Source organism: Bos indicus x Bos taurus, chromosome 18, assembly GCF_003369695.1.
Source record: "Bos indicus x Bos taurus breed Angus x Brahman F1 hybrid chromosome 18, Bos_hybrid_MaternalHap_v2.0, whole genome shotgun sequence".
Classification (NCBI taxonomy): Eukaryota; Metazoa; Chordata; class Mammalia; order Artiodactyla; family Bovidae; genus Bos; species Bos indicus x Bos taurus.
In genome coordinates, this window is record NC_040093.1 from 11,966,946 (window position 1) to 11,980,320 (window position 13,375).

At 53.9% G+C, this 13,375-nt stretch overlaps 2 protein-coding genes across 3 annotated transcripts in view; one reads left to right on the plus strand and one right to left on the minus strand.

Annotated features, from left to right (window-relative positions):
* FKRP (fukutin related protein) lies at window positions 1-10,646 on the minus strand. 2 transcript variants are annotated; one of them, XM_027515379.1, is made up of 3 exons: window positions 10,602-10,646; window positions 9,049-9,110; window positions 1-4,432 (listed from the first exon to the last, which is right to left on the minus strand). In XM_027515379.1, the coding sequence occupies exon 3, from the start codon at window positions 4,391-4,393 to the stop codon at window positions 2,906-2,908; it is 1,488 nt and encodes a 495-aa protein (XP_027371180.1). In that variant the 5' UTR covers window positions 4,394-4,432; window positions 9,049-9,110; window positions 10,602-10,646; the 3' UTR covers window positions 1-2,905. The 2 variants fall into 2 exon arrangements, with proteins under 2 accessions (XP_027371180.1, XP_027371178.1); XM_027515377.1 differs by lacking the exon at window positions 10,602-10,646 and having other exon boundaries at window positions 9,049-10,062.
* STRN4 (striatin 4) overlaps window positions 10,244-13,375 on the plus strand; it is a 24,954-nt gene continuing 21,822 nt past the window's right edge. The window contains 1 exon segment of the mRNA XM_027515375.1: window positions 10,244-10,545. Within this exon segment, the coding sequence (XP_027371176.1) occupies window positions 10,261-10,545 (285 nt within the window). The 5' untranslated portion in view covers window positions 10,244-10,260.

The window sequence follows — 13,375 nt, forward strand, 5'->3', positions numbered from 1 at the left end:
AAAATTTATAATATGTATTTCAATATGCAGATATGTGGGGCCATCTCCCCAGAAGCTGAGAAAAACCAAACATTTACACCTGTAAAGTAGGCAGCTCCCTAGTCTGCTATAAACACGCAACATAAGTATCAAGTTACTGAGAACCAGGTGGAACATGATTTTTTGATATTGTTGACAATCCCTGGCCAAGCTTTGAACAAAACCTGATACTTCCCTCATCTTTCATGGTAGTTGCACTTCCTGGAAAATTCAGAACTAGTGAAAACCATCCAATAAGGACTTTGTGTTTGCCCAAGGAGAGTCTAGTTCTGGACTTGGATAATTCTTAACCAGGGTTTTCCAAGTAGGGCTGAAATTTCATTCATTTGTGCTAATGTGGATGGGCTGGTTGTTAAAATATTGAAAAAGCTTCCGTTCTGGCTGGTGAACAGTATAAGAGTAATTGAGAAAGCAGTAAAATTCAAAAAGACAAATTGCAACAAACTTATTAGTTCAAGTTAGTTGTTTTGATAGGTTTTCTGTCATCCCATTACTTAGTTGAATATAAAGATATTGAGCAAAGTGATTACACAATATTTTAAGGGCTAGAAAAGTCTCAAACGTAATTGCTGTAAGTTCAGGAACTGCAGAGAGTTCGAAAAAAAAAAACCACCAACACACTAAGTTTGAGTCTAAGAGAAATTCTTTATCTACTGAGATCTCAAGTTTCTAATGATTCTCATTTAATGGAAAGTTGCTAGAAGCATATGATGTGGTTCCTTTCTCAAACCACAGCTAAGAAAAGGTTGTTTTAAATATATATATGTACATATATTTCATGTATATATGCATATACAGCTGTGTCAATCAAGAAGTCACACCAACAATTTCTAAATGAAACAAAACCATTACCATAATTTAAGTGATTTGAGCTTCAAGTTAGGTTCTTGGCAATAAGAAGTATGGATATATAGATAATTTTGATCATTTTGAGAATTAAAAAATATTTTAAAATGTGATATATATATTGATTTATACATTTATATTACCATACCAGTTGCAAAATATTTTGAATATCACCAGTCCTTCGTGAATGCCTGATGGGACATTTTGAAACACTATGTGACAAGGGTCCCTGCTTCGTTGTGTGCAGGTGCCCTGCGTATAAGACATTTCCCTGGACTGTGCAGAGAGCCAAGAACACTGTCCAACCACATCGATAACCTGAATCATCCCCGTAAGTTTCCAGAATGTTCCCTGGGAACCCAACAGACTGCCAGCAGTTGGCAGGTTCAGTGGTTAGAAACAGAGGCTGCATTATAAGAGGTCAGGCTTGGGATGTCTGAGCCTCTGGAGATTGGGCCGAAGTGGCATTTAGCTTCTCTTGCTGGTGAAGCCTTCTCCTCCAAGGGCTTCACACTTCTGCAAGATCACCAATCCCTCCACTGGTTCAGAGAAGCAGTGACTTGCCTACGGTCACAAAGAAAGACAAGAGCCACACTTGGTCCTGACTCACAACCCCTTTACTCCTGCAGGTCAAGGATCACCGTTACCTACTTCTCAGGTGCATACTGAGGTGCAGGGAAGCAGAGTCCCTCATGGCCCAAGTTCATAATGGGAGGACACAGCAGTCCTTGGATTTGAACCCAGGCCTCTCCCTTTTCAGAGCCTGTGCTCTCAAAGCCAAGTGCACATACCCAAGGGGTGTGCAGGACATGTCACTGGGATAAGGCTGATCAACAAAGCCCTCTCTATTTTTTAATTTTAAAATGGAATAAGTTGAGCTGTATTACTAATATACAGAATGCCAGTAGTGCCTGGATATAATTTAGCAATAAACACGCATATTGGAGGTACATGTCCAAGCAGGATTTCCTCTGAGGTGCCCGATCACCAGAGGAAGGCTGCCACCGCGTCACCTGCTAAGTGGTTTGGCTTCCCAAGCCCCCACCTTGGGGTACCACATCTGCAAAGACGATGTGGGCAACGGCAGTGAAGTCTCCAGACTGACAGCCTGGGTTCGAGTCCCCCACTCTGACACTTCCCAAGCTGTCCGGCCTTGGACAAGAGACTATCAGTTTTCTCCTCTGTAAAATTAAAATAATAGCAGCTCTCACCTCAGACGGTAGAGGTGAGGGATAAGTCAGTTACTCCGTGTGAAATGTTGAGAACGAAGCCTGATATACAGTAAGTGCTCAGTAAATGTGAGCTATGAGGACTGTTCATCCTGCCTTGCGAGTGGGCGAACAGGTGCAGAGAGCTAAAATAATGAGGTAACCCAGTTTAGTGGCCTGGGGTTGGGATCCAGAACCATATCTGCATCTCTGAGCTCTGAGCCTGCTTCCTTCTCTGCAAGATGGGGTGAATAGCAGCATGCACCCCCCCAGGGCTCGCCCAAGAGGGAAGGAGGTCATTTTCTGAAAAAAAAAAAAAAAAAAAAAGGGGGTGGTGGTGGTGGTGTGCGGATTGTTATCCTGTCCAGCCAGGCTCAAGAGACCAGAGCGAAGACCAAAGTCTCAAAAGACTTTAAAGCCAGTGAACCCAGGTCCTGGGCTTATGCTTGCCTTGGCACCAAGGTAGGACAAGGTCGCCCTCTAGTGGCGAAAGCAACTCAACAGCCAAGCGTCCTGGGCTCTGCGCTAGACTCCGAGGGTTCGCGCGCAAAACCGAAGGAAACCCGAGGCACAGAAAAATTGCAACAAGACAGTCTGACCCCAGAACCTACACTCATATTCTCCTTCTCTTTCAAAAACTGTCCCAGCCCCAGAGCCCTGGTTCTGGAACTCTTGGGTAGGGTGCATCCTTGACATCCGGGGCTTGGCGGTTTCGCATCCCTGGCCCGCCCACCAAACGCCAGCTGCACCAAGCAGAGGACAGCGCCCTGTGCCTGAATGTTCTCTGGACGCCGGGAGCAGGCACGGCAGCTTCAACTGCTTCCCCCCAAACTCAGGAGCGCCGGGTTGGGATATTCGGGGTTCTCGATGACCCCGGGGCCGAACTTGAGTTCCAGGAAGCGGCGGTAGTTGTTAGGCGCCTGCGCCACGAAGCCTGCAAAGGGCAGGGGCACGAGAGGTTGCAGGAAGTGTTCGGGGAACTCGACATCCTGCCGGTGGTCCAGCCACGTGTCCTTGGTCATGACCCCGTTCCGGGGGTAGAAGGGCCACAGGTCCACGTGCAGGTGGTTGCTCTCGCTGTACTGCACGCGGAAGAAGTCGCCCTCCACCGCCTTCTCCCACACGAAGCCGCGCTCGTCCACCACCGAGCCTGCCTCGGCGCCCCGAAGCTGCTCGCAGTTGCCCACGTCCTCCAGGTAGATGCCCAGGTCCACATCGTAGTCCCATGGGATGATGTCCCCGTGGCGGGCCGCCCCCAGCAGCGAGCCGCCTTCCAGCCAGTAGCGCACGCCAGCCGCCTCCAGCACGCCCACCACGTAGCGGGCCGTCTCGCGCAGTGCGCGCAGGCAGCATGGGGGCGTCCAGCGCTCCTCATACAGGTAGGCCGGCGTGTCGCCCACCACCGTCCCGAAGCAGCGCGGGGTCTCTTTGTTGCAGCCGAACCACTCGAGCCGCCCGCCCTCCCAGCTTACCAGGCGGACGCCCAGCGCTCGCAGCAGCGCCGCCCGCCGTGCGCGCCCCTCACGCTCCGCCTTCCAGCGCGCATGGGCCGTGGCCAGTGGAGGCTGGCGCGCCACGCCGAAGGGCAGGTCCAGCATTTGCACCGTCCAGCCGCGGAGGGCGGTCTGCAGGAAGAGGCCGGTGCCCACGGGCCGGGCCAGGGGTGCCGAGAGATTGAAGAGGTCGCGGGCGCGCAGGAGCACCACGGCGTCCCCGTCCAGGGCGTCGCAGCGCGGTGCGGAGGGTGCTGGGCCGTAGCGGGCGGTCCACTCCCGCAGGCTGACGTTCAGGGCCAGGCACCGGGCTGGGTTGGCCGAAGCGATGGGAGCGGCCACCAGGCGTGCGCCGCCCGCTCGGAGCACCTCGACCATGCGCTCCAGCTGGCCTGGTGCCTCGGCCCTTGCCCCGTCGGGCACCAGGGCCACGTACTCGGTGGCCACGTACGTCTCCGGGCGCGAGGCTGAGGCGGGTCGGTCCAGGGCGGGCTGGAGCAGCGCCAGGCGAACGTTGGGAATGCGGGGCAGGGCCAGGGGCGGGTAAGGGAGCGTGTCGGCCACCACCACCACCGGCTGGGTGGGCTCTTGCTGCAGGAAAGAGTCCACCAGCTCGGGTACCGCGTTGTCAAAGGCCTCGAACTCTCGCACCAAGATGGTGACACGGGGGCCAGAGGTGGATCCACGGCGAGAACCCCTGGTCCGGGAGCTCCTGGGCTGGTGATGCAGCCATGAGACGTAGAACAGGACCAGAAGGTTGAGGGTGATGGCGGCTGCCAGGGCAGCCTGGCAGCGGGTGAGCCGCATGGGGCTGAAGTCAGGCCCTAGCCGAGCTTCCGGGGTATCCTGGGGTGGGGGTGGGGTGATAAAAGGGGAGACTGGAACTGGTGTCAGAAACTCCCCCACCCATCCTCAGCCCTGTCTTCCTCTCCCAGCCCTTTCTTTATTTTTCAGTTCTGACTTTTCCTCCTACAGGAAGCCCTCCCTGATCCCAGGCTGAGTCTGGGATCCTTCAGCCCCCTCTCTGGTCTCCTTTAGCCTCCCCCAGGTTCTCTGACTCTAGCTTACCACTCTAATTCATTACGGGTAGGGACAAAGCTGTGTGAGGGGGGTCCAGAGCCTGTCTTTGTCACTGTTGGGTCCCCACAGCCACCCAGCCCAGAGCCAGGGACACACTAGATGCTCAGAAGTTTTTATCAAATGAACCACCTTCCCGTCTTCCTTGTTCAATCCCACCATTTTATTCATTGTCAACTTCTTCAGTTTCGGGTTCAGTTACAAATGCCCAGACCCCTTCATTGCCTGCTCTTACCCCAGGTCTTTCCTTCCTTCCCCTCCCACACTGTGGCCCTGGGGTCAGAGCTGTGGCCATCCAGCCCCTCTCCCCTACTGTCTCCTCCTCACTTCCTCAAATCCTGTGCCATCTGGCCATCTCTTTCCTGATGATCAGCCAGATGGTTTTGCAAGAAAAGCTAGAAGTTTTAAGTCAGAAATTCCAATTTGTAACGTTGGCCACTAATTAATTTTCTTTTTTAATGGAATGGGTCAAACTCAAAGAAACAGGAAGTAGATGGTGGTTGCCAGGGACCATGGGGGAAGGAGAAAGGGAATTGTTAGTTAATGGGAATGGAATTCCAGTTTTGCAAGACAAAAAAGTTCTGGAGATTGCTTCCCCAATAGTATGAATATACATAACTCTACTAAACTCTACACTTGAAAACAGTTAAGATGACAAATCTTGCTATGTGTCTTTTGTTACAATTAAAAAATAATTTTTTAAAAAGTAGAGTATGTGCATGCTAAATCGCTTTACTCGTGTCCAACTCTTTGTGACCCTATGGACTGTAGCCTACCACACTCCTCTGTCCTTGGGATTCTCCAGGCAAGAATACTGGAGTGGTTTGCCATTTGCTTCTCCAGGGAAACTTCCCGATCCAGGGATTGAACCTGCATCTCTTAGGTCTCCTGCATTGGCAGGCAGGTTCTTTATCACTAGAGCCACCTGGGAAGCTGCTCTCCCCACCCCCAAAAAAGTAGAGTGGGCTGCATCAAAGGAAAGGCTGTACTCCATAGAGCACCCTCTACGGTCTGTTCACTGGTCACATTTCTAGGCAACCCCCAGGTGGCGCTGTCTCCCTTCCTCATCACAACTTGACGCTTGCGCGGGTTTCCAGCATAGAAGGAATAACTAACTCGCCCCATTTTGAGCAGATACTCAAGAAACAGTTTCCTCACGAAGGATCATCTTAGGTTCAATCCGTCCCAGAAAGGGAGACATTAGAGACCCAGCTAATCTTCCTCCCTCCTGAGTACTTCTGACCCCTCCTCTTCATTCCCCCAGCTCCTGCTTCAATCCAGGTTCACCCAGATCCCCACTCAGCCTCCTCCTGGTCTCCTGACCAAGCCCCTTCCTCATGGTAGCCACAGGGGTCTGCAGAAAGCACACCTTCTCTTGCTCAGAATCTGCCATGGCTCCCTAGTGCTCTGGGGAGAAAGTCTAAGTTTCTCACAATGTCCCACAAGGTGTGACCTGCCTGCCCAGCCCTGTCTCCTGCCACACTTCCTCGAATTCTGAGCCTAAGCCATCTTGGGCTTTGCTTCAAACAGATCTTATTCACCCCCACCACACACGATTTTTAAATTTTTTCTGGCCATACTGCACTGCTTGTGGGAGCTTAGCTCCCTGACCAGGGATTGAACCCAGGCCCACAGCTGTGAAAGCTCAGAGCCCTAACCACTAGACCACCAGGGAATTCCCAAACAGTCTTATTTCTAAGCCTTTCCATATCCTGTTCCTCCTGCCTGGAAGAGTCTCTCTTGAACACCTTCTCCCCATGCCTCTCTTCCTCTGGAGAACTCCTGCTTATGTTCAGGCTTCAGCTCAGATGCCCCCCTCCTCCAGGAAGCCCTCCCTGAACCACCAGCTGAGTGAGAAATTCCCTCTAGGCTCCTAGAGCCCTTGGGCTGCCCATTCTGGTTTGCCACTGTCTGGGAATGGGTCTGTCTGCCCCCACTAGACTGTGAGCCCCAAGAGGACAGAGCCAGGGCTGTCTTGATCACCGCTGTGTTCCTTGCATGCAGCTGGACACTGAAAATGTACTTGGAGAAAAGATGATGACCTGGGACATGGTTTCTGTGTGTCTGTGTAGCCCACTCAGGTCCCCAGGGCTGCACGGGGGCTATGTACCTGGGGCCCTGCCCTGGTCTCCCTGTCTCTTCTCTTTCACCCACCAGGAACACCCTCCCATCCCCTTCAGCCATCCAGGCCTGCTTGTCCTTCTCTGATCCAATTCAGATGGCGCTTAAGAATCTGCGTTGCACTTTCAGAGTGACTTGTTATTCTTTAGGACCTTGGAATTGACTTCTGGACCTTCCATGGACCCCTCCTTCCTTTCACCCTTCAGCATCTATTTGTGGAACTCTACAACACAGAGGGCACTGTCCTAGGCAGTGGGGACCCAGCCGTGGACACATAACATAAGAGACAGACGAGACTCCTGAGCTCGGACAACGCACATTACAGTAGGGGGAGGAGACTTTGAAACCACAGAATGTTTGGGGTCTTAAAAACCTGAGAATTTTAGCGCTCAGGTACACAGAAGCACAGAACAGACCCTTAGGTGGTTTCAGAATCGTCTAACAATTCTAAAGAGACCATCCTGGGACTTCCCTGGTGGTCCAGTGGTTAAGACTCTGTGCTTCCAATGCGGGTTCAATCTCTGGTCAGGGAACTGAGAATTGCACATGCCGCTGTGTAGCCAAAAAGTAAAAATTAAAAATTGAGGACTGCTTGGCTTCACTTACAAAAAAAATAGAGACCATCCTGCTGCTTCACCCTTGTCCTCTATGGTCTGGGTCCCACTCGGGGCCCAGAGGGATCCTGTTCCACTTTGACTTAGATCCTGTCCTGCCCGCGTCTGCTCTCAAACCTTCTGTGGCTGGAGACTGACTCAAATGGAGGGCCAGAGTCTTCACGGGGACCCACAGAGCCCCACGTGACCCCTGCCCTCTCCCACTCAGCTGCAGTCACGTGGACCACCATTCTCCAAATACACCCAGGAGACCTCAGCTGCAGCACTCACTTGTTCCGTCTGCCTGGACGCTCTCCCGGCCCAGCAGCAGCTGCATGCCCCCCACCCCCGCCTCGCCAGCCATCAGATCTTGGCCCCTTCCTTTGGCAACCCTACTTAAAACGCCTCACCCTATCACCCTCATACTTCCTATGTCTTTTTTCCTCTCCTAATAGTTCTCATGTAGATGTGACTTATCTTGTGTCTTGTTTTGTCTGTTTTGTTTCATGTTGTATACCTGGAACATGGCTCAGTACCCTGCCCACTCCAGGTGCTCAATAAATTTGCGTGGAAAGAATGACTGATTCCTGTTATTCAAATGTGGAACCTGAGCCCCAGAGAGAGGAAGGTCAGAGGGAGCAGAATCCAGGTCTCCATCCCCCAGCCCTGACTTTCACTAGGCACTGTCTGGCTGACTCTGGGCCAGGAGGTGCCCAATAGAACACAGGACGGGAGCTGGTTTCTCAGAGACCAGTGGGTGTGAGAGCCAAACGAGGAGATGATGGGACCAGCGAAGAGAGAGAGAGGACTCATCTAGTACCGTGACAAGTTCGGTCTTGGCTTCCCCAACTGTAAAGACTCAAAAACACTGGGGCCAAGTGGGTGAAACGAGGCTTCTGAAAGATCATAACAGGATCATAATAATATCAGCAATTCTAGCCACTCATGCTGTGCCAGACTGTATTCTAAGCATTTTACCAGTATAAACTCGTTTAATCTTCACATTTGATCACATTAAAAGATGAGGAAACTGAGGCACAGAAAAGTGAAGTCACTTGCTGCAGGTCACACAGAGGGGAAGTGGCCAACCCAGGACTGGATGGGGAAGCTGGGTTCAGAGTTCTGATTTTAGCCAATAAACTTGGCTGTCTCTTTTGGGTCCACAAAGACAGTCTGACTCTCAGCCCATCTTCAGTGAGACAACCCTCTTTCCCCAGTCCTCACCTAACAGGTGCTTTCAAAGCTGAATATGACCTGTTAATTAATTTAACTCGTTACTCAACAAACAGGTATTTATTGAGTGTCCTCTGTGTTCTGGAGACCCAGGATGAACCAGACAGTGGTTGGGCAGGTCCTTCCAGAGGCTGTAAGACAGACAAAATCCCTGCAAACAACTTATAGACAGAGCAGGAAAACAAAAGCGGGTGTGAGCGAGAAAAAGTGGTCAGTGAGGAGAGGATTGTTAAGCTGAGACTGTCCTGCCATTGCCCACGAAACAGTGTAAGAGGATCGATACTCACTTCAGGCCAGGCTTCACCTGGCCTGAGTCTCAATGGCTGCATCTGTAGAATGGTAATGTGATGGATAAAGAAAACGTCTGACGTGTGGAGAAACCTTTGGGGACAAGGGCAGTTTCCCCATGAGTGCTGGTAACACTGAGGGATTTCTTACCTTTTAGGTTGCAGGATGAGGGAGCTTCAGGGGGGCGGTTCCAGCCCAGCTCAGCTGCACCGCTGAGGGAAGGAGAAACCAGGAGACCCCAAATCAGTCAATTTCACACAACAGAACACAATTTCATCTCACCTACAAAAGTGAGATGGGAAGGATGTCATAGCAACGTATAACCACCCCTTCTTTCATAAATGTGTCCAGAAAGGTCAGACTCGGAGTGACAGAAGGTGTTACCATGACAACCCCTTCCCTAGACCCACTCCATCCTGAGAGACAATCTTAAAGTGTCCTTTACCGTGGTGGGTCTTAGGGTCACTGGAAGGGGGACTGCCCCCATTACCATAGTAACCAGGACTTCGCTTTGCTTGTTTCTCACCTCTCTGGGGATGGTCCAGGCCTTGTAACCATAGCAACTACTTCTCAGCAGAGCATCTCCTCTAAATAAAAACACCTGGTTGGTTTGGTCCACAGACCTCCCACGATGGGAAAGGGGGAGATGGTTACCATGGTAATGCCAACTGTGTGGCTGGGGGGAGGGGCTGGGAAAGAGCTGCTTCCCTCAGCAGTGTCCTTGGGGCTGGGGTCCTTTCTACCTGAGTGCTAGGTGAGGTTGCCATAGTAACCGATGAGGGTAGGGGCATAAGGACCACCAGGGACTTGGGTTACCTTAGCAACCTCTTCCTGGTGCAGGGCCAGGAGAGAGTTGGAGCTCCATAACCACAAAGGTGGAAGGGAGGGGAGGCTAAGGGTGTTCCAGACTGGGAGGAGTTACCATGACAACCGACCTGGGCCAAAAATCAGGATGGGGTCATTGCTGAAACCACCCCTGGTGGTAGTTCTTTCCCTCAAAGAGTGACAGTGATTGTGGAGGAGAGTGCTATTTGGGTCTGGAGAGGGCTAGAGTCTTTCTTTGGGGTGAAACGGGAGGAGGGGGGGTAGAAAGCGGTCCCTCCCCAAGTACCGCGTTTCCCAGGGGCGACCCTCGCGCGGGGCCTGGATCGCGTTTGCCCTCCTCCGGGCGCGCGCCCCCTTTCCGCCCCGCGCCCCCTCCCACGCGCGCGCCTTCGGGGTCGACCCGGGTGGGCGAGGCGCGCGCCCGACTTCGTTCCCGTCACCCGCCCCCCGGCCCCCACCGAGCGCGCGCGCGAGGACTGGCGCGGCCGCGCAGGCGCGCGAGGCACAGCGGGCGCGCGGGCCGGCCCCGGGGCCTCCATGATGGAGGAGCGAGCGGCCGCCGCCGTCGCCGCCGCCGCCTCCTCCTGCCGCCCGCTGGGCTCCGGCGCGGGCCCCGGCCCGACGGGGGCGGCCCTGGTCTCCGTCCCCGCCCCCGGGCCCGGCCCGGCTGCCAAGGGAGGCGGTGGCGGCGGAGGCAGCCCCGGTCCCACAGCGGGACCGGAGCCCCTGAGCCTGCCCGGGATCCTACACTTTATCCAGCACGAGTGGGCGCGCTTCGAAGCGGAGAAAGCCCGCTGGGAGGCCGAGCGCGCCGAGCTGCAGGTGAGCACACCCCCGGGACCCCCGACCCTCGCCCGCCCGGCCCGGCCCAGCCTCACCCGCCGCCGCCGCCGCCGCCATCTTGGAGCAATGGCCGCCGGGACGGCCGGGGGGGCGGGAGGGGACGGCGACCGGCCGGGAGCCGGAGTGAGGGGCCGGCCGAGGGGCGTCCGGAGGGCACCCGGGCGGCCGGCGGCGGGAGGGGGGCCCGCGCGGTCGCCGGGAGAAGGCGGCGCGGGCGACTCGAGCCTGCTGAAGGGGGAGTAGGAGTGAACCGGCTGGCGGAAAGGTTCCTGAGAAAGTGGCCTCGGGAGGCCGAGGGGACCCCAGGAGAGCTCAGCGAAGGGCGTTGGGAGAGGATGGAGGGGTCTTGTATACGAGTGAGCCAAAAGCTCCCAGGGTGCCGCACGAGGGACTCCGCATTCCGTCCCCGACCAGGTGCGCTTTGGAGGTGGAGCCCGATGGACCCCGGGTGGGTGAGAGGGGGCGTCGGGGGTGACCTGGGATCAGCCGGGGGCGAGACCGGGGCGGGGAGCCCGTGTGAGTCGAGAGAGGAAGTCCGGGAGCCCGGGACGGGTGGGTGTTTCGGAGCGTTTGGACTGGAGGGACTGAATGACGGCTGTGTTGAGGACTCCAAGGATGCGGAGCAAGGTCTCCGGGCGGGAGGTGGGGGGGCGTGAAGGTGTGTGACCTCTCTGAGGAGGAGGAAACTTTGGGGAGCCCCGGCAGGCCTGGCTTCCGAGTGCAGGGTAGGGGTCCCAGGGTTGGAAGCACAAATGGAGGCAGGACGTGAGCCAGGAGCCTGTGTTGGAAGAGAACGGAGAGCCGAAACTCTTTGGGGATATGGAGGCGTGGGGGCCCCCGCCGTGAGATGGGAGGTGTGTGGGATGTCAGATGGAGAACCCCCGAACTGGAGTATGGGAGGGTCAAACTTGGCCAGCTGTGGAGAGGGGCGGTGGGATGGAGACAGTGAAGAGGAATCGGGGGACCTGGGGCATGGCATGGGGAGCCTTTTTGTAGGAGCAGGAAGACAGCCAGAGGAAACATTTCAGAAAGATCCTGGGGTGGGAGGTGTTCGTGGAAGTTTCTGGGAAAGGATCCTATGGTTTGTGGAGTAGATTCGGGGAGGGAGGTGTCCTGAGATGTTTGGAAGAGGCTGAGGAGCTGGGCTGGGTTTTGTGACCTTGAGAAGTGTGGGTCAGTTGGCACAGTGTCCTGAGGAGCCTGGTATCCCAGTGGCAAGGATTTGGAGGGTTGGGGCATTGTTAGCAGAAGTCAGTATCTCCTTCTAGCATCTGGTCTTTCCTCTTCTGAGTTGCTGTTTCGTATCTGGTTGAGGTGGGGACCCAAGTAAATAACCAGATTAGAATTTTCTTCCTAGGATGACTAAAGAGAGCATCGCACACTTCTCCCACCCCGAAAGGGATCTTCACTGTGTGGTAGCTGAGGCTTGGGGTTAGGGTGGGAGAGAAAGCCTTATGTAAGTACCCCTTGCTATGGTATCCCATCTCCACTTCCCAAGCGCTTGCCCAGGGTCTTATTAGATCTTCTCAATACCCCCATTGTGGAGACAGGGCCAAGGACATTGCCCTTATTTAGCAATTATAATAGCAGCTGCTATTTATTGAGTATGTATTATGGGCAAGACACTGTATTAGACACGGCAGATACATGGTATCGCTTAGTCCTTGCAACATTCTGGGAGGGTGGGGGATGTTATTCCCCTTCCCTTCCTTTTCAAAAATAATCAAAAGAGGAAGTGGAGATTTGGAGAAGGTCAGTAATATATCGAGGGTCACAGCCTGTGGGTGGCAGGGGTGGTCTCTGGGCTTTCAAGCCCATGGATTATACCCATCTGACGCCCAGGACAGATGACAAGCTTGTTTCAGGGCAGCTCAGTGACCTTCCCAGGATCATCCACGCGGTCATAGCAGACCAGGGTACCCTACAGCACCCACCATGCTGCTGCCTCATCTTTGAGACCAGCAAGAGGAGAGATGCGTGTGCTCCTGCACTTAGTGATCCTTCTTGGAGGCTGAGCGGAAGTGGTGGTTTGTGCCCCGTTGGGCTGTCCTTTGTCCGGGCTCCAGCGTCACTTATTTTGTACTCTTTTGTTGTCGTTGTTCTGTTACATTAGTAAATTTCAAGGATCTCAGAAGTGCCTGTGTGTATAGATGTACACACACACCCAAGTGAGTGAGAAGGGAAGGAGCCGCTCCCCCAAACCCTATCATTGCTATAAAAGTAATTTAGCTCTGTGTGTGTAATATATGAAATCCTATTCCGTTCGGTTTTAGTCGCTCAGTCGTGTCTGACTCTTTGTGACCCCATGGACTGCATCACGCCAGGCCTCCCTGTCCATCACCAGCTCCCGGAGTTTACTCAAACTCATGTCCATCGAGTCGGTGATGCCATCCAGCCATCTCGTTCTCTGTCGTCCCCTTCTCCTCCTGCCTTTTACATCCTATTACATGCATCATTTTGTGACTTATTTTCACGTACTTATACATCTTTTGCGCTTCTTTCGTATGAGCACACAGAGCGCTTATTATTTTGGGGAACTGCACCCCGCGGGTGTCTGCGCCCACAGCTCATTTAGTTTGTGTCCCCTTAATGGATTTTTTGGTAGTTTCCAGGTTTTGCCCATTGGAAGTGGCTGCAGGGACTGTCCTCGTATTCCCTCTTGTGTGAGTGTACAGCAGAATAAACAGGTGGGGTGGAGGAATAGACGTGTTTATAAACTGGTGATTGGTTCTGCCAAGTTGTCCCACATTTACACTCCCCGCAGCAGCACCTCTTTTTATACACTTTTACTTGAGCACTTATCACTTAG